The sequence below is a fragment of the Oncorhynchus keta genome, chromosome 36, assembly GCF_023373465.1.
Source record: "Oncorhynchus keta strain PuntledgeMale-10-30-2019 chromosome 36, Oket_V2, whole genome shotgun sequence".
Lineage (NCBI taxonomy): Eukaryota > Metazoa > Chordata > Actinopteri > Salmoniformes > Salmonidae > Oncorhynchus > Oncorhynchus keta.
In genome coordinates, this window is record NC_068456.1 from 27,853,419 (window position 1) to 27,874,425 (window position 21,007).

Consider the following 21,007-nt stretch of genomic DNA (forward strand, 5'->3'; position numbering starts at 1 on the left):
GTCTGAGTGGCTGGCTGGCTGTCTGACTGAGTGGCTGACTGACTGAGTGGCTGGCTGGCTGACTGTCTGAGTGGCTGGCTGACTGACTGTCTGAGTGGCTGGCTGACTGACTGTCTGAGTGGCTGGCTGACTGACTGACTGACTGTCTGAATGGCTGACTGTCTGAGTGGCTGGCTGACTGTCTGTGGCTGGCTGACTGACTGACTGAGTGGCTGGCTGGCTGACTGAGTGGCTGGCTGACTGACTGAGTGGCTGGCTGACTGACTGTCTGAGTGGCTGGCTGACTGACTGGGTGGCTGGCTGACTGACTGACTGAGTGGCTGGCTGGCTGACTGAGTGGCTGGCTGGCTGACTGAGTGGCTGGCTGGCTGACTGAGTGGCTGGCTGGCTGGCTGACTGACTGAGTGGCTGACTGACTGAGTGGCTGACTGACTGAGTGGCTGGCTGACTGACTGTCTGAGTGTCTGGCTGACTGACTGTCTGAATGGCTGACTGACTGAGTGGCTGGCTGACTGACTGTCTGAGTGTCTGGCTGACTGACTGTCTGAATGGCTGACTGACTGAGTGGCTGGCTGACTGACTGGGTGGCTGACTGACTGACTGACTGACTGACTGGGTGGCTGACTGACTGACTGACTGAGTGGCTGGCTGGCTGGCTGACTGAGTGGCTGGCTGACTGAGTGGCTGACTGAGTGGCTGGCTGACTGAGTGGCTGGCTGACTGAGTGGCTGGCTGACTGAGTGGCTGGCTGACTGAGTGGCTGGCTGACTGAGTGGCTGGCTGACTGAGTGGCTGGCTGACTGAGTGGCTGGCTGACTGAGTGGCTGGCTGACTGACTGGCTGGCTGACTGAGTGGCTGACTGACTGAGTGGCTGACTGGTGGCTGGCTGACTGAGTGGCTGGCTGACTGAGTGGCTGGCTGACTGACTGACTGACTGACTGAGTGGCTGGCTGACTGACTGACTGTCTGAGTGGCTGGCTGACTGACTGTCTGAGTGGCTGGCTGACTGACTGACTGTCTGAGTGGCTGGCTGACTGACTGACTGTCTGAGTGGCTGGCTGACTGACTGACTGGCTAGCTGACTGACTGACTGTCTGAGTGGCTGGCTGACTGACTGTCTGAGTGGCTGGCTGACTGACTGTCTGAGTGGCTGGCTGACTGAGTGGCTGGCTGACTGAGTGGCTGGCTGACTGAGTGGCTGGCTGACTGAGTGGCTGGCTGACTGTCTGAGTGGCTGGCTGACTGTCTGAGTGGCTGGCTGACTGTCTGAGTGGCTGGCTGACTGTCTGAGTGGCTGGCTGACTGTCTGAGTGGCTGGCTGACTGTCTGAGTGGCTGGCTGACTGTCTGAGTGGCTGGCTGACTGACTGTCTGAGTGGCTGGCTGACTGACTGTCTGAGTGGCTGGCTGACTGACTGTCTGAATGGCTGACTGACTGAGTGGCTGGCTGGCTGACTGAGTGGCTGGCTGACTGACTGGGTGGCTGGCTGACTGAGTGGCTGGCTGACTGACTGACTGACTGTCTGGTGGCTGGCTGACTGACTGTCTGGCTGGCTGGCTGACTGACTGGGTGGCTGGCTGACTGACTGTCTGAGTGGCTGGCTGGCTGACTGTCTGACTGACTGAGTGGCTGGCTGACTGACTGACTGACTGACTGAGTGGCTGGCTGACTGACTGACTGTCTGAGTGGCTGGCTGACTGACTGTCTGAGTGGCTGGCTGACTGACTGACTGTCTGAGTGGCTGGCTGACTGACTGACTGTCTGAGTGGCTGGCTGACTGACTGACTGTCTGAGTGGCTGGCTGACTGACTGACTGTCTGAGTGGCTGGCTGACTGACTGTCTGAATGGCTGACTGACTGAGTGGCTGGCTGACTGACTGAGTGGCTGACTGAGTGGCTGGCTGGCTGACTGAGTGGCTGGCTGGCTGACTGAGTGGCTGGCTGGCTGGCTGACTGAGTGGCTGGCTGGCTGGCTGACTGAGTGGCTGGCTGGCTGACTGAGTGAGTGGCTGGCTGGCTGACTGACTGAGTGGCTGACTGACTGAGTGGCTGACTGACTGAGTGGCTGACTGACTGAGTGGCTGGCTGACTGACTGACTGAGTGGCTGGCTGACTGACTGTCTGAGTGGCTGGCTGACTGACTGTCTGAGTGGCTGGCTGACTGACTGTCTGAGTGGCTGGCTGACTGACTGTCTGGCTGACTGACTGACTGGCTGACTGAGTGGCTGGCTGACTGACTGAGTGGCTGGCTGGCTGACTGAGTGGCTGGCTGACTGACTGAGTGGCTGGCTGACTGACTGAGTGGCTGACTGACTGACTGAGTGGCTGACTGACTGACTGAGTGGCTGACTGACTGACTGAGTGGCTGGCTGACTGACTGAGTGGCTGACTGACTGACTGAGTGGCTGGCTGACTGACTGAGTGGCTGGCTGACTGAGTGGCTGGCTGACTGACTGGCTGGCTGACTGAGTGGCTGGCTGACTGACTGGCTGGCTGACTGAGTGGCTGGCTGACTGACTGGCTGGCTGACTGACTGACTGACTGAGTGGCTGGCTGACTGACTGACTGTCTGAGTGGCTGGCTGACTGACTGACTGTCTGAGTGGCTGGCTGACTGACTGACTGTCTGAGTGGCTGGCTGACTGACTGACTGTCTGAGTGGCTGGCTGACTGGCTGGCTGACTGACTGACTGACTGGCTGAGTGGCTGGCTGACTGACTGTCTGAGTGGCTGGCTGACTGACTGGCTGAGTGGCTGGCTGACTGACTGGCTGAGTGGCTGGCTGACTGACTGTCTGAGTGGCTGGCTGTCTGAGTGGCTGACTGTCTGAGTGGCTGACTGACTGTCTGAGTGGCTGGCTGACTGTCTGAGTGGCTGGCTGACTGTCTGAGTGGCTGGCTGACTGTCTGAGTGGCTGGCTGACTGTCTGAGTGGCTGGCTGACTGTCTGAGTGGCTGGCTGACTGTCTGAGTGGCTGGCTGACTGTCTGAGTGGCTGGCTGACTCTGTCTGAGTGGCTGGCTGACTCTGTCTGACTGAGTGGCTGGCTGACTCTGTCTGTCTGAGTGGCTGGCTGACTGTCTGTCTGTCTGAGTGGCTGGCTGACTGTCTGTCTGTCTGAGTGGCTGGCTGACTGTCTGTCTGTCTGAGTGGCTGGCTGTCTGTCTGAGTGGCTGGCTGTCTGTCTGAGTGGCTGGCTGTCTGTCTGAGTGGCTGGCTGTCTGTCTGAGTGGCTGGCTGTCTGTCTGAGTGGCTGGCTGTCTGTCTGAGTGGCTGGCTGTCTGTCTGAGTGGCTGGCTGTCTGTCTGAGTGGCTGGCTGTCTGTCTGAGTGGCTGGCTGTCTGTCTGAGTGGCTGGCTGTCTGTCTGAGTGGCTGGCTGTCTGTCTGAGTGGCTGGCTGTCTGTCTGAGTGGCTGGCTGTCTGTCTGAGTGGCTGGCTGACTGTCTGAGTGGCTGGCTGACTGTCTGAGTGGCTGGCTGACTGTCTGAGTGGCTGGCTGACTGTCTGTCTGAGTGGCTGGCTGACTGTCTGTCTGAGTGGCTGGCTGACTGTCTGTCTGAGTGAGTGGCTGACTGACTGAGTGGCTGACTGACTGAGTGGCTGGCTGGCTGGCTGACTGACTGTCTGAGTGGCTGGCTGACTGACTGTCTGGTGGCTGGCTGACTGACTGTCTGAGTGGCTGGCTGACTGACTGTCTGGTGGCTGACTGACTGACTGTCTGAATGGCTGACTGACTGAGTGGCTGGCTGACTGACTGGGTGGCTGGCTGACTGACTGACTGAGTGGCTGGCTGGCTGACTGAGTGGCTGGCTGACTGACTGACTGTCTGAGTGGCTGGCTGACTGACTGTCTGAGTGGCTGGCTGACTGACTGTCTGAGTGGCTGGCTGACTGACTGTCTGAATGGCTGACTGACTGAGTGGCTGGCTGACTGACTGGATGGCTGGCTGACTGACTGACTGAGTGGCTGGCTGGCTGACTGAGTGGCTGGCTGACTGAGTGGCTGGCTGGCTGACTGAGTGGCTGGCTGGCTGACTGAGTGGCTGGCTGGCTGACTGGAGTGAGTGGCTGGCTGGCTGACTGACTGAGTGGCTGACTGACTGAGTGGCTGGCTGACTGACTGTCTGAGTGTCTGGCTGACTGACTGTCTGAATGGCTGACTGACTGAGTGGCTGGCTGACTGACTGTCTGAGTGTCTGGCTGACTGAATGTCTGAATGGCTGACTGACTGACTGGGTGGCTGACTGACTGACTGGCTGACTGACTGACTGGGTGGCTGACTGACTGACTGACTGAGTGGCTGGCTGGCTGGCTGGCTGACTGAGTGGCTGGCTGGCTGACTGAGTGGCTGGCTGACTGAGTGGCTGGCTGACTGAGTGGCTGGCTGACTGAGTGGCTGGCTGACTGAGTGGCTGGCTGACTGAGTGGCTGGCTGACTGAGTGGCTGGCTGACTGAGTGGCTGGCTGACTGAGTGGCTGGCTGACTGAGTGGCTGGCTGACTGAGTGGCTGGCTGACTGAGTGGCTGGCTGACTGACTGACTGACTGACTGAGTGGCTGGCTGACTGACTGACTGACTGACTGAGTGGCTGGCTGACTGACTGACTGTCTGAGTGGCTGGCTGACTGACTGACTGTCTGAGTGGCTGGCTGACTGACTGTCTGAGTGGCTGGCTGACTGACTGACTGTCTGAGTGGCTGGCTGACTGACTGTCTGAGTGGCTGGCTGACTGACTGTCTGAGTGGCTGGCTGACTGACTGTCTGAGTGGCTGGCTGACTGAGTGGCTGGCTGACTGAGTGGCTGGCTGACTGAGTGGCTGACTGTCTGAGTGGCTGACTGTCTGAGTGGCTGGCTGACTGTCTGAGTGGCTGGCTGACTGTCTGAGTGGCTGGCTGACTGTCTGAGTGGCTGGCTGACTGTCTGAGTGGCTGGCTGACTGTCTGAGTGGCTGGCTGACTGTCTGAGTGGCTGGCTGGCTGACTGTCTGAGTGGCTGGCTGACTGTCTGTCTGAGTGGCTGGCTGACTGTCTGTCTGAGTGGCTGGCTGACTGTCTGTCTGAGTGGCTGACTGTCTGTCTGTCTGAGTGGCTGGCTGACTGTCTGTCTGAGTGGCTGGCTGTCTGTCTGAGTGGCTGGCTGTCTGTCTGAGTGGCTGACTGTCTGTCTGAGTGGCTGACTGTCTGTCTGTCTGGTGGCTGACTGTCTGTCTGTCTGAGTGGCTGGCTGACTGTCTGTCTGAGTGGCTGGCTGACTGTCTGTCTGAGTGGCTGGCTGACTGTCTGTCTGAGTGGCTGGCTGACTGTCTGACTGACTGAGTGGCTGGCTGACTGACTGAGTGGCTGACTGGCTGACTGAGTGGCTGGCTGACTGACTGTCTGAGTGGCTGACTGACTGACTGTCTGAGTGGCTGGCTGACTGACTGTCTGAATGGCTGACTGACTGAGTGGCTGGCTGACTGACTGACTGAGTGGCTGACTGACTGACTGAGTGGCTGGCTGGCTGACTGAGTGGCTGGCTGGCTGACTGAGTGGCTGGCTGGCTGACTGAGTGGCTGGCTGGCTGGCTGACTGACTGAGTGGCTGGCTGGCTGACTGACTGAGTGGCTGGCTGACTGACTGTCTGAGTGTCTGGCTGACTGAATGGCTGACTGACTGAGTGGCTGGCTGACTGACTGGGTGGCTGGCTGACTGACTGGGTGGCTGACTGACTGACTGACTGAGTGGCTGGCTGGCTGACTGAGTGGCTGGCTGGCTGACTGAGTGGCTGGCTGGCTGACTGAGTGGCTGGCTGGCTGACTGAGTGGCTGGCTGACTGACTGAGTGGCTGGCTGACTGAGTGGCTGACTGGCTGACTGAGTGGCTGGCTGACTGAGTGGCTGACTGAGTGGCTGACTGAGTGGCTGACTGAGTGGCTGACTGACTGACTGACTGAGTGGCTGACTGACTGACTGAGTGGCTGACTGACTGAGTGGCTGGCTGACTGACTGACTGACTGACTGACTGACTGAGTGGCTGGCTGACTGACTGACTGAGTGGCTGGCTGACTGACTGACTGTCTGAGTGGCTGGCTGACTGACTGAGTGGCTGGCTGACTGACTGACTGTCTGAGTGGCTGGCTGACTGACTGTCAGTGGCTGACTGACTGACTGTCTGAGTGGCTGGCTGACGGACTGTCTGAGTGGCTGGCTGACTGACTGTCTGAGTGGCTGGCTGGCTGACTGTCTGAGTGGCTGACTGGCTGACTGTCTGAGTGGCTGGCTGGCTGACTGTCTGAGTGGCTGGCTGACTGTCTGTCTGAGTGGCTGGCTGACTGTCTGTCTGAGTGGCTGGCTGACTGTCTGTCTGAGTGGCTGGCTGACTGTCTGTCTGAGTGGCTGACTGTCTGTCTGTCTGAGTGGCTGGCTGTCTGTCTGTCTGAGTGGCTGGCTGACTGTCTGTCTGAGTGGCTGGCTGACTGTCTGTCTGAGTGGCTGGCTGACTGTCTGTCTGAGTGGCTGGCTGGCTGTCTGTCTGAGTGGCTGGCTGTCTGTCTGAGTGGCTGGCTGGCTGTCTGTCTGAGTGGCTGGCTGGCTGTCTGTCTGAGTGGCTGGCTGACTGTCTGTCTGTCTGAGTGGCTGGCTGACTGTATGTCTGTCTGAGTGGCTGGCTGACTGTCTGTCTGTCTGAGTGGCTGGCTGACTGTCTGGCTGTCTGTCTGTCTGAGTGACTGGCTGTCTGTCTGAGTGACTGGCTGTCTGTCTGAGTGGCTGGCTGTCTGTCTGAGTGGCTGGCTGTCTGTCTGAGTGGCTGGCTGGCTGTCTGTCTGAGTGGCTGGCTGGCTGTCTGTCTGAGTGGCTGGCTGACTGTCTGTCTGTCTGTCTGAGTGGCTGGCTGACTGTCTGTCTGTCTGAGTGGCTGGCTGACTGTCTGTCTGTCTGTCTGGCTGACTGTCTGGCTGTCTGTCTGTCTGAGTGGCTGGCTGTCTGTCTGAGTGGCTGGCTGTCTGTCTGAGTGGCTGACTGTCTGTCTGAGTGGCTGACTCTGTCTGTCTGTCTGAGTGGCTGGCTGACTGACTGTCTGAGTGGCTGGCTGACTGACTGTCTGAGTGGCTGGCTGACTGTCTGTCTGAGTGGCTGGCTGACTGTCTGTCTGAGTGGCTGGCTGACTGACTGTCTGAGTGGCTGGCTGACTGACTGTCTGAGTGGCTGGCTGACTGACTGACTGAGTGGCTGGCTGACTGACTGACTGAGTGGCTGACTGACTCTGTCTGAGTGGCTGGCTGTCTGTCTGTCTGAGTGGCTGGCTGACTGTCTGTCTGTCTGTCTGAGTGGCTGGCTGACTGTCTGTCTGTCTGTCTGAGTGGCTGGCTGACTGTCTGTCTGAGTGGCTGGCTGACTGTCTGTCTGAGTGGCTGGCTGACTGTCTGTCTGAGTGGCTGGCTGACTGTCTGTCTGAGTGGCTGGCTGACTGTCTGTCTGAGTGGCTGGCTGACTGTCTGTCTGAGTGGCTGGCTGGCTGTCTGTCTGTCTGAGTGGCTGGCTGGCTGTCTGTCTGTCTGAGTGGCTGTCTGTCTGTCTGAGTGGCTGTCTGTCTGTCTGAGTGGCTGGCTGTCTGTCTGTGGCTGTCTGAGTGGCTGGCTGTCTGTCTGAGTGGCTGGCTGTCTGTCTGAGTGGCTGGCTGTCTGTCTGAGTGGCTGGCTGTCTGTCTGAGTGGCTGGCTGTCTGTCTGAGTGGCTGGCTGTCTGTCTGAGTGGCTGGCTGTCTGTCTGAGTGGCTGGCTGTCTGTCTGAGTGGCTGGCTGTCTGTCTGAGTGGCTGGCTGTCTGTCTGAGTGGCTGGCTGACTCTGTCTGTCTGTCTGAGTGGCTGGCTGTCTGTCTGTCTGAGTGGCTGGCTGACTGTCTGTCTGAGTGGCTGGCTGACTGTCTGTCTGAGTGGCTGGCTGACTGGCTGGCTGACTGTCTGTCTGAGTGGCTGGCTGACTGTCTGTCTGAGTGGCTGGCTGGCTGTCTGTCTGAGTGGCTGGCTGTCTGTCTGTCTGAGTGGCTGGCTGTCTGTCTGTCTGAGTGGCTGGCTGGCTGTCTGTCTGAGTGGCTGGCTGGCTGTCTGTCTGAGTGGCTGGCTGGCTGTCTGTCTGAGTGGCTGGCTGGCTGTCTGACTGGGTGGCTGGCTGGCTGTCTGACTGAGTGGCTGTCTGACTGAGTGGCTGTCTGACTGAGTGGCTGTCTGACTGAGTGGCTGTCTGACTGAGTGGCTGTCTGACTGAGTGGCTGTCTGACTGAGTGGCTGGCTGGCTGAGTGGCTGGCTGGCTGGCTGAGTGGCTGGCTGGCTGGCTGAGTGGCTGGCTGGCTGAGTGGCTGGCTGGCTGGCTGAGTGGCTGGCTGGCTGAGTGGCTGGCTGGCTGAGTGGCTGGCTGGCTGAGTGGCTGGCTGGCTGAGTGGCTGAGTGGCTGGCTGGCTGAGTGGCTGGCTGGCTGAGTGGCTGGCTGGCTGTCTGGCTGAGTGGCTGGCTGGCTGTCTGGCTGAGTGGCTGGCTGGCTGTCTGACTGAGTGGCTGAGTGGCTGCCTGACTGAGTGGCTGGCTGGCTGACTGACTGAGTGGCTGGCTGACTGACTGAGTGGCTGGCTGACTGACTGAGTGGCTGGCTGGCTGACTGAGTGGCTGGCTGGCTGTCTGAGTGGCTGGCTGGCTGTCTGAGTGGCTGGCTGGCTGGCTGTCTGAGTGGCTGGCTGGCTGGCTGACTGAGTGGCTGGCTGGCTGACTGAGTGTGAGTGGCTGGCTGTCTGAGTGTGAGTGGCTGACTGACTGAGTGGCTGACTGACTGAGTGGCTGACTGACTGACTGACTGACTGAGTGGCTGACTGACTGAGTGGCTGACTGACTGAGTGGCTGTGACTGACTGACTGAGTGGCTGACTGACTGAGTGACTGCTGACTGTCTGACTGTGGCTGGCTGGCTGTCTGAGTGGCTGGCTGGCTGTCTGAGTGGCTGGCTGGCTGTCTGGTGGCTGGCTGGCTGTCTGAGTGGCTGGCTGGCTGTCTGAGTGGCTGGCTGGCTGTCTGAGTGGCTGGCTGGCTGAGTGTCTGGCTGAGTGACTGAGTGTCTGAGTGGCTGGCTGCCTGCCTGGCTGACTTGTTCAATCAAATTGATTTATTAAGCCCTTTTTACATCAGCCGATGTCACAAACTGTTGTACAGAAACCCAGTCTAAAACCCCTTACAGCAAGAAATGCAGATGTAGCATATTTCTCTCTCCTTCAGTGCCTGTTGAGGACCCATTGAAGGATATGGTGGAGGTAATGGAGGGAGGCAGGGAGGAGGGCTGGGATAAGAGTCTGCCTGGCAGCAAGCAGGTCACTTTTCTGGTGTACCGAGAGGGAGACCAGCTCAGCTTCTTCCGGGTCGTCGACCGAGGGGACGGAACTCTGACCCCTGTCTCAGAATCACTCAGGTGAGCACAGTCCACTTTCAGAATAGTGCAATACCAATTTCCCAGTTCCAATTCAATTTCATAATTTTCCACTCAGATCTTAGATCTGTGTGCTTTATTCGGAAGAGTCGGTGGCAGGTCCAAAGGTTAAGCATAGGGAATTAAATTGTTTAGGGTTAGGGCCAGCATGTCAACAATATGTCATTAAAATGACAGTTCTACACAGAGACAGTCTAAAAATAGGCCTGGTTTATATTCTTCCTCAAATTTCTGGTCAATGTCAGGATGGGTAAATGCGTGACGACATTGTGGACTAAAGTAGTTTAGGACAGTTCAGAACAGGATATATTTATCTGTTAGCTGTTGATCTATTCCCCCGTAAAAGGCCTGTCTATGTGTGATCTTTGCATTTTCTGTCCAAGTTGTTAATATATGTGTCCATGTGTGTTCCAGTGGTGGCTCAGTGTTCAACATGTACACAGAGGAGGACGACGACGATGAAACGGGGGGCTTGGCTCTGGGACAGCCATCCCTGGAGAACTCTATCACCATGAACAAGATGAAGCTGCTCAAAGCCAAGATGGAGGACATGAACATCAACAAGAAGGTAGATGGATTTGACTTCTTAGTTCTTTCCTTAGGATGTCATTACTCTCTATCCATTAACATGTGTTGTGTCTTTGGCTCTGCCGGATTAAGTGATATGACATGCTATTCTATAAAATCCTTTCTCCGTAATTAATATTACCTGATTGAGCTAATCATGTAAATTTAATTAACTAGAGAGTCGGGGCACCACAAAATAATATTTATAGAGCTGTTATCTTCCAAACAAAAAGACCTAGTAATATTTTACATCAATAGCAGTCAATATTAATCGTCACCTTAATTCAGTCTCATCTGAAAGTTGTAAATTCTTGGTTATCTTCACAAACCCTGGCTAACAAGTTGAATCAGCAATACAAAATTGGGTTGAATTATTTATTTACTAAATACCTAACTAATCACACAGAAATACAAAAACAAAGAATGAATCATACCTTAATTACAAATTACGTCATAAAGGAAAACGTCCCTAGCGGGCGGAAAAGATACGACAGCTGGTTACACAAAAGAAAAGGGTCTGGGTTTGAGTGAAAGAGCGGGAAGACTGAGTAACAAAGGGAGAAGCTGTGCTATCGTAAATACAGTATCTTATGCATTCTACATTACTGCCCATTTGGAAAAGGAAAATGCAATAAATATTTTCTTTGAGCTGCCCTTCGGTAGGTTGGTGGTAGATGGAAGGCCGTGTTGCCAAACCGAGTCCTTTTGTTCTTTGAAGAATGTCTCTGGAAGTAAATTGGATACATTGTAGTAACGTTGTTGTGTGGTAGACGGGATACTCTGTCTGTTCTTTCCTAATCCTCGTTTGCAGCTGCTGTTGCTAACTCAACGGCTAGGAGGTATCACTTCTGTAGTGAATAAGAGTTCAAAGTTCATACCATTCGCAAACAAAGCTCACGCTGAGGTTGGCTTAGTTCTGTAGTTGACATGTTAGTCCTTTTAACGCAGAGGCTGTAGACCTCACGGACTTGGAACAGATAGTTACATTTTCGTCAAGGCTTTATATAGTGGAGCAAGAAGGGTGTCTGAAACGTTTAGCCCATGTCCCTTCACAGGGCCGGGCCACTGATTGAGCATAGCCCTAACCTTATGAAAACCCAAATCTCACATTTTAGAAGCTAAAATCACATTTCATCCCATCACAAATAATTTCATATTCAAACGTTTAAATTGAACAACAATTCCATGTGAATCCAATAACTCTGTGTAGACTTTCCACTGTAGTGTTTGTCATCTTATCATTGATGAGAATGTCTCAGATGACAACCGAACTGACATCATATTCATTAAGTACCACCACATATGTTCAATTGGTCGGATTACCAGAATATAGTTCATTTCCCCCCACCTTCTGATGTTCCCAGAATCTCTATGTTAACCAAGGGGTTTTCAAATGTCACATCAGTAGGGTAGAGAGAGGAAAAACGGGGGAAGAGGAATTTATGACTGTCATAAACCTACCCCCCAGGCCAACGTCATGACACATGGTTAGGATAGAAGAGAATGGAAGTCTTTATTATCCAACATTTTATTGGCAAAGTGCTTAACGGCAACCTAAACCTTAAATGCAAGTCCAGGTGACGACTCAGTGATTTACAAATCAACTTGCATCTCAAATAATTACTCATTTTGTTATCAAAATGAGTAATTCTCTGCCTCCCCTTGCTCGAACTGATCCCTTCAAACGGGCTGTATGACTTTCTCTGTCTTCCCCCAGCCTAAGAGGTCTGCCAAGTTGAAACCTCTGTCACCTGTCAGTGCCCGGCCCTGCAGCAACTTTCTGGGGCTCCCCAGACACCACCGCCTCTTCCGTGTCCTGCCCCACATCAACCAATCCCATCACTCCACCTCATACTTAACTCCAATCAGGGACCAGGGATCCGCAAATCCCTCGACTCCCGTTGCTACTACCTCCGCCACCCACCTGTCAATCAACGGCCAGGCGCCGCCCTATTTCTCTTCCTCGTCCTGTTACATGCTTCAGGAAGAGGAGCCATGGGAGACCAGCCCCAAGTCGATCCGGCCCCCTCCTAAAGTGTCCCGATTGGACATCGGCAGCACCAGGCTCATGAGGGACTGTGTGTATCCGCAGCTCCCCTCACTCCCCAGCAGGGGGCAGGCAGAGGGGACAGTGGAGCTGCCTGACTCCAGAGGAGAGGCACTGGAGCTGGAGTTGCTGGAGGAGGTTGCAAGCCTGCTGGAGCCCACACCGCCTGGAGCTCTGTACAGAAACCTGCTCACAGACCCCCTCATCCTGGACATCTCTACCCAGCCAGAGGAGGGTTTAGGTGGGTTGGATGGGCTAGGAGCCCTGGGGTTTGGAGCAGAGCGCCAGCTCTCCTCCACCCCCTCTCTCCTCTCCCAAGCTGAGGGGATGAACTCTTTAAACAACTGGGCTATGGGTGGTTCTGATAGGTTAGCCTGCAAAGGTCAGAGGACACAGTTACTAGGCAACACCCTTGATCATTTACCTGACTCTCCTTCCCCCTCTTCATCTTCCCCCTCTAGTAGATGGAAACTACCACAACCCTTTGAATTCACAGGCTCAGTAACGCCAACCCTACAATCCAATCCCCCCTCCTCCCGCCCCACCACTCTCTTCTCCCCTGCTCCACCTCTCCCCTCCTCTCTTCCACATGGCTCTCATCTGCGAGGCATCAAGATGGACTCCCCAGGCAAGCGGCCGGAGATGAGTAAAAGTGAGGCACGGGGCATCACCAAGCTGGCCAACCAGGCCTGTATGAATCCTCTCGAGTCCCTCAGCAACACAGAGCTCCTGGCCTCCCTGTCCTCTTCCTCCAGGACCCCAGTCAGCAGCAGCAGGGAAGGCCTGGGTCAGAGCCTGGGATTTGGGTTGGATCTGCCCGCTGTTGGGGCCTCCAGGCTGGGCATGCTAGACTCTACGGCCCCCTCCCTACAAGCCAACATCCAGCTGCTCCAGGAGGACCTTATCCGACGGATGTCCCCACTACACAGAGCGACCGCCTCTTACATGGTGAGTCATGAGGACAGACTATTGATATGCAACCCAGCTAGGCAGGAAAATGGTTACTATCCACAAATAAGGACTTGATGAACTGCCTAAATAGAAATGAGCAAATCAAAGCAGCACAATGATAGTGTGTTGTATTGTGAGGTACAGTACAAGGTACTTGTTCACTATATAGTTTGTGCGTAGTCTGAAATTTAACCTGTTTGCTAACATTTGTTTGCTAACATTCCACTCCTACTGTGTTATTGCCAAACAATGTTTAGCATGATAAGGAGTGGAATGATGGCTAAACAGACTGATACCCAGGCGTTGTCAATATCCTTATATTGACTTGGTCTGAAACCTCTCATTGTTCCAGGCACCCAACAGCCTGGGATCAGCTGGAGGCTCCAGTTCAATAAGGAGACCAGGTGAGTGGTAAAACCAGGGATCCAGGTCTGCTCAAAAGGAGTCCCAAGTACTGCACTAGAGAATAGCATGCCATTTTCAAATGAGGCCCCAATTAGAAGTAGTGCATTATATACTAGGGTAGGCCTCTCCAACTCTGTTCCTAGAGAGCTACAGTGGTTGCTCCACTAAAAGTTGTGTGATTATGCTGTGGTACTTAGAGGTCATTTGTGGGTTAGGACGGTACCCTGTGTCAGTACTTCATTGCTCCAAACCAGTGCAAGGGGGAGGTAGAGCACTGATTATGCTTTTGGGTGCTACTGTGTCTCTAACTGACAATGAAAGAGTGATATAAACCTAAATATAAACTGATAATTGTGCACAACTTCAGTATTACTTACTAAAACTGTTGTGACGCTAAGGTTTTTATTTTATTTTGTTAGGATTACTCTTCTTACTGTAGTACCAACTGGAAGACCCATGAGATGACTGTAGGTTTTTAGTTTCTCTCCCTCTCCAAACAGAACAAAAATTCTAAACAACAAACGGGCTGTATTTACAAATGATTAACAATGTCTCACTCCACGTTCAAGAACGGCCTTTTTGTCACTCATTTTACGTTATTTGAAAATGAAATCCTCTCCAAAATAAACAGTGATTTATTAATAATTTAGAAGTATACACTGCCCCAAAAAATGAAGGGAACACTAAAATAACACATCCTAGATCTGAATGAATTAAATATTCTTATTAAATACTTTTTTCTTTACATAGTTGAATGTGCTGACAACAAAATCACACACAAATTCTCATTGGAAATCAAATTTATCAACCCATGGAGGTCTGGAATTGGAGTCTGTTTCTGACCGTTTGAGCAGACACATGCACATTTGTGGCCTGCTGGAGGTCATTTTGCAGGGCTCTGGCAGTGCTCCTCCTTGCACAAAGGCAGAGGTAGCGGTCCTGCTGTTGGGTTGTTGCCCTCCTACGGCCTCCCCCACGTCTCCTGATGTTCTGGCCTGTCTCCTGGTAGCGCCTCCATGCCCTGGACATTACGCTGACAAGACACAGCAAACCTTGCCACAGCTCGCATTGATGTGTTATCCTGGATGAGCTGCACTACCTGAGCCACTTGTGTGAGTTGTAGACTCTGTCTCATGCTACCACTAGAGTGAAAGCACCGCCAGCATTCAAAAGTGACCAAAACATCAGCCAGGAAGCATAGGAACTGAGAAGTGGTCTGTGGTCCCCACCTACAGAACCACTCCTTTATTGGGGGTGTCTTGCTAATTGCCTATAATTTCCACCTGTTGTCTACTCCATTTGCACAACAGCATGTGAAGTGTATTGTCAATCAGTGTTGCTTCCTAAGTGGACAGTTTGATTTCACAGAAGTGTGATTGACTTGGAGTTACATTGTGTTGTTTAAGTGTTCCCTTTATTTTTTTGAGCAGTGTATAAAGCTCCTTGGATATTCTCAGGAATATATTATTAACCCTGTTATTAGCAGGACAATATATATTGGTCATGGCTCCCGAGTGGCTCACAATGGGATTGCCTTGCAGTTCTCCAGCTGTATCCACTGAAAGCGCACGAGGTTCAAGGCACGAGGGCACGGGGCACGGGACAGGCCGCAGAGCCGCGCACAGAAGACGGACCTAGCCCATGGGGAAGGGGGAGGCGGTGGACCCCAACCCCGCCACACTCGGTAACACAGAGCAACACTTTAAAGGGCATTGCACTAATAATGGTGCAGACTTGGGAAACATTTCCGCTGTTCCTAGTGCCAGTCTGCACGTTCAAACTAAAACAATGTAACTAATAATGGTATCTTTATGCTTTCGTTAATAAAATAATGATACAAATACTTTTCCAAAATGCCGAAGTTCATTTAGTTATGGATCCACAATGAATTACTATGGCAATAAATATCACTGACTTACAGAAATATTGGATCGAAGTTGCCTAATGAAGGTAAATAAATTGTTGCTTACTGGAAAATACTATTTTAAACACACGGTCACGTTGTACAGCGCATTTATGGCTATTAGCAGGTAGCTGAACAATAGACTTGCCTAGAAGGAGGGTAGGGGGAGAATTCTATCGTCAAATGTATTTCTTAGTTAAGTTGGCTGTATCACAACCAGGCCGTGATTGTTTGCTATTTCAGTTTATTCCACCATTAAAGACAAAACAAATAATACAACAAAAAGTATTATAATTTTGTATCGCATCCAACCGTGATTGGGAGTCCCATAGGGCGGCGCACAATTGGCCCAGTGTTTCTATCACTTTCTTTTCCTTTTTTTTAACAAAATAACCTCAATTATCGTTACATATTATCAAGTTGATGGCACAGTTAGCGGCACCTACATAAAGCTGAGTGACTCACTCATTCATGGCTTTGGATCAAAATCAATAAGTACCAACATTCTTTCTAATAGTCTTTAATAAAGAAATGTTTTAGTTATCCTGACCTGGACACCATGTACAGTATTATAATAGCCCATTATGGGCTATTAGCAGGACAATATACTGTCGTGACGTTGTATTAGTTAATGTGACGACTGTTGCTCATCGAATGATTACAAGTTTCTAATTACGTGATAAACTGAATCAAGCAATTGTTAACTCGTTAATCTGGGTCACCATGGGAAAACTAGTTTTTATTGATTTTCTATTTCCCAAATTAACTCAAAGAATATCAGAATATCGATTTTACAAAACCCTTTAGATACCACGATTCGATGGGAGATGGAGGCTAGGTGGTTCGACTTGAATTCACCCGCTTAGACACAGCTACTCATCCGTAGCTTGGGTAGAAAAGGATCTCTTTGTCCTCAAACTTGCGTTGCGTTCTGGGTTCGTTGACTTTTTTAGACCTCGCTGCAGCTGGGGTCACGTAGTCCTTCTGTAAATTCTATACTCACAGGTTTTATACCCTTGGGTCAGAAGTGGGCGTAGCCGCCTTTAGGGCAATTATCTGGGCGTACCAAGTTAATGAGGCAAGGCCCAGATTTGACTCAAATCCAATTTTAGACCACTAACTTAACATTTCATATTACCCAAAACATTCTCTTTGATTTGGATACATTCCATACAACGTACAATGTATAAACATCAAACATATACTAGGAAAACCCTTCACATTACAATGTTTTCGTAATAACGTAATCTATTAATCTTTAATAACAAAACAAAAATGACATACATTTTCATATTCCATCTATCGTCATGCCCACCATTGTGGCTGACGAAAACCATTGTTGCAAAGTCCCTTTAGTTCTTGTTTAATGTTCTGAGGCTGGTTCTTCATAGTAACAGGACAAAGGAATTTGTCTGTGGCCTGAGATTTACCAGGGGCGTGAGGGGCCATAAAACACCCCATTTCTTCAGACCCCTAGATCGCTTCTCCTCTGTTGGGGTTGAGAGATAATCTGTAGGGTTGTGGTCTCCTGTAACCTGACCTGATCAGGGCAGTCATGACAATACCTTTACCAACACCTCTCTGTATTTTGATGCTTTGTGGATGGGGCCTCCCCAGTGGCGCAGCTTTGTAAGTCACTGCATTGCAATGCAAAATGCGTTGCTACAGATACCCGTGCCGGCTGCCACCGGGAGACCCATGAGGCAGCTTTTGGTTTTAATTAAGAATCCTCCAGTCCTCTAAATGTAATTATTGGCGAGAGTCACGTCATATTTTTCAATATACAGTAGGCCTACCATAGGCGACATGAGTCTCTCTAGTGTTGAGTAATGTGGTGTAGGTCTTATTTATTTAAAGAGCATATTGAAGTTAGAAGCAATCGGATTTGAAGCAATAGCCTAAAACTATTTTAACACCATTTCGCGCAGCTCTGAGACGAGCATGGGGACTGGTCTTGATAAATCAATGAGATTTTATTTAGACTGAATCTCCGTTTGGTTATTGGTTAGACTACAATTAGGGTGTAGAAATGTTATGCTCTTGTGTAACCTTTATTTAACAAGGCAAGTCAGTTAAGAACAATGTCTTATTTACAAGGACAGCCTATTCCTTCCTCCCTGTCGGGGAATTGAACCCCGGTCTCCTGCGGGCCCGCACGACACGGGGATTTGTTTAGCTAAATAACCCAGTACTGTAGCCTACTCCTGACCGTCACGTTGTACAGCATCATATATATTTTTTTCAATAGAAACACTATAATATTAATCAAATTAAGTAACATTTCTTAAAATCAGTCTCATACCATGTTCTTACAAAAAAAGGTTTTAAATTTGAGTACAGCCACTATTTAAGGCTATCATATGTGTCTCAAAGATGCCCTCTGGTGGTCAAACTAGCACTAACTAGCTAACCAGTGGTTGGCACTTAAATAATGTGCCATAGAATTCTGCTGCACCACGCAAGCTGTGCTGCAGTACGCTGAAACCTTTTAAAGGACAAACCACTGTACCGTTCTGTAGGTTTTCCCTCCAACCCTGTTCCTAGAGAGCTACCATTCTTTAGATTTAACCTCCATCCCTGTTCCTGGAAAGCTACCGTTATGTAGGATCTAGGTCCAACTCTAATCTAGTGCACCTAATTCTAATAATTTGCTTGTTGATAAGCTGAATCAGGTTATTTACAACTGGTGTTTGAGTGAAAATCTATCCCTTAATAGAAATATCTATTTGTCCTGTAATAAGACAGAATGAGACTTTCTCAGATCATAATCTCATTGAATCCATGAGGAAATCTGGTGGAAGATATCTGGAAGGGAAATTCCAAATTTCATGAGAATCCGAACATCCAAATTTCTTGAATCACCCAGTCGGGCAAAACTATGTATACCCTCTTTATTGAGATGAAAAGGCTGCTGGTTGCTGGTGCGTTTTCAACCCAAGTCTTTGTGAAAGCAACATGTGTATCCGAGTAGCCCAGCACAGGGTCTGTAGTATGCAGTATAATGCTGTCCTGTAGACAGTTGTCTTTGTGTCTCTGGCCTGGTGAGGCAGGGTGGGTGGCCACAATCAACACACTGCCACAGAGCGGGGACACACACACACACACACACACACACACACACACAGTGTCAGAGAGACAGAGAACCGCACTCTGACCGACCCAGGGGTAGTCTCAAACTGAGGGCGCATGCTTACAGACAGATACATTGGCGCATAGACACACACCACACATACATGTATATGCATGTACACAGTAACAAAGCAGCTCACTGACCTAGGATTAGTGCCATTGAGAACACACACATACAGCAAGTACATTTTAATGCAATTATCTACATTTTGCCATGGGGTGTAGAGAAAGTGTTGCAATTTTAAAGCCAGTTTGCTGCAATTCTACACATTTTGACATGGGGCGGAGAGAATATTTAGCCATTTTTAACTAATTTCATGCAATTCTACTCATTTTGCGGCCTGGGAACAGTGGGTTAACTGCCTGTTCAGGGGCAGAACGACAGATTTGTACCTTGTCAGCTCGGGGGTTTGAACTCGCAACCTTCCAGTTACTAGTCCAACACTCTAACCACTAGGCTACGCTGCCGCCCCCAAAAAAGAAAAAAAAAAATTTGCGATGGGGCGGAGAGAAATGTTTGCCGGTTTTAATATCTGAGTGAGACTGACTAACTTGGCAATTTAAACATTTTTAGTTGACATGGGCTAATTGGGACACCAGGTAGTCTGGTGGTTAGAGCGTTTGGTCAATAGCTGAAAGGTTGCTGGATCGAATCCCCGAGCTGAAAAGGTTAAAAAAAATCTTTCGTTCTACCTCTGAACAAGGCAGTTAACCCACTGTTCTCCGGTAGGCTGTCATTGTAAATAATAATTAGTTGTTAACTGACTTGCCTAATTAAAGGTAGTTAATTATTTTGAAATGTTTTGCGTATCAGTGAACGCAAAATCTAATTATGAAGTTGCACCTTATGTACTAACTGGAAACAGTAAATTGAGACCCCGACTGAGTTGGTAAATTTATATATTTAAAAAAAATCTAGATCTGAGATCCTTCCAAAGGTGGGCGGCCTGCGGGCTGCCAGTTACACGCCGCCGTGTTACATCCTGAATTCAAATTGGATTCAATATTATTTTACCCTAACCCAACTACACACAGTAACCCATAATGACAACGTGAAAACATGTTTTTAGAAATGTTTTCAAATTTAGTGAAATGAAATCCAGAAATATTGCATTTACAGTACATAAGTTTTCAGACCATTTGCAATGACACTCCAAATTGCGCTCATGATCATCCATGAGATGTCTCTACAACTCGATTTGAAGTCCAACTGTTGCCAATTCCATTGTTTGGAATTGCTGGCCGTCCGACCAAACTGACCAACCTGGCAAGAAGCACATTGGTCAGGGAGATGACCAAGAACCCAATGACCACCCTGACAGAACAAGAGTTCCTTGGCTGAGATGGGAGAACCTGCCAGAAAGACAAGTCTCTACAGCCTATCACCAATCTGGACTTTATGGGAGAGTGGCCAGACGGAAGCCACTCCTGAGAAAAAGGCACAAAACAGTACACCTGGAGTTTGCAAAAAGGCATGTGAAAGACTTTGAAAGATTCTGTGGCTTGATGAGACTAAAATGTAACTCTTTATCCTGAATGCAAAGCGCTATGTCTGGAGAAAGACAGGTGGTGAGTTGTGCCTGGTTAACACCATCCATACCGTAAAGCATAGTGGTGGCAGCATCATGCTATGGGGATGCTTTTCAGGGACTGGGAGACAGGTAAGGATAGAGGGAACAATGAATGAATGAAGGAAAATCCTTGATGAGAACCTGCTTCGGAGTGCAAATGACTTCAGACTGGGGTGACGATTTATGTTCCAACAGGACAATGACCTCAAGCATACAGCCAAAGCAACGCTGGAATGGCTTCAGAACAAGAATGTGAAAGTCCTTGAGTGGCCCAGCCAAAGCCCAAACTTGAATCCCGTTGAAAATGTGTGAAAAGATTTGAAGATTGCTGTTCACCACCGCTCCCCATTTAACTTGGTCATGGGTGCACCTCAGCCACGCTGAAGGTCCTAGACGATATCAAAACCGCCATCGATAAGAGACATTAATGTGCAGCCGTATTCATCGACCTGGCTAAGGCTTTCGATTCTGTAAATCACAACATTCTTATTGGCAGATTCAACAGCCTTGGTTTTTCAAATGATTGCCTCGCCTGGTTCACCAACTACTTGTCCGATAGAGTTCAGTATGTCAAATCGGAGGGCCTGTTGTCCGGACCTATGGCAGTCTCAATGGGGGTGCCACAGGGTTCAATTCTCGGGCCGACTCTTCTTTGTATACATCAATGATGTCGCTCTTGCTGCTGGTGATTCTTTGATTCACCTCTATACAGACGACACCATTCTGTATACCTCTGGTACTTGATTGGACACTGTGTTAACTAACCTCCAGACGAGCTTCAATGCCATACAACTCTCCTTCCGTGGCCTCCAACTGCTCTTAAATGCAAGTAAAACTAAATGCATGCTCTTCAACCGATCGCTGCCAGCACCTGCTCGCTCGTCCAGCATCACTACTCTGGACGGTTCTGACTAAGAATATCTGGACAACTACAAATACCTAGGTGTCTGGCTAGACTGTAAACTCTCCTTCCAGACTCGTATTAAGCATC

The 21,007-nt window shown here is 50.6% G+C and overlaps 1 protein-coding gene across 12 annotated transcripts in view; it reads left to right on the forward strand.

Annotated features, from left to right (window-relative positions):
- Window positions 1-21,007, forward strand: part of LOC118369861 (AN1-type zinc finger protein 4-like) — a 63,498-nt gene that overhangs the window by 29,832 nt on the left and 12,659 nt on the right. For 11 of the 12 annotated variants that reach the window (XM_035754625.2, XM_035754626.2, XM_035754621.2 and 8 more), the window contains 5 exons: window positions 9,236-9,425; window positions 9,858-10,011; window positions 11,728-13,005; window positions 13,361-13,412; window positions 14,955-15,097. In XM_035754625.2, coding sequence (XP_035610518.1) covers window positions 9,236-9,425; window positions 9,858-10,011; window positions 11,728-13,005; window positions 13,361-13,412; window positions 14,955-15,097 — 1,817 coding nt within the window. The remainder of the gene's footprint in view (window positions 1-9,235; window positions 9,426-9,857; window positions 10,012-11,727; window positions 13,006-13,360; window positions 13,413-14,954; window positions 15,098-21,007) is intronic. The other variant, XM_035754627.2, reaches the window with a different exon arrangement.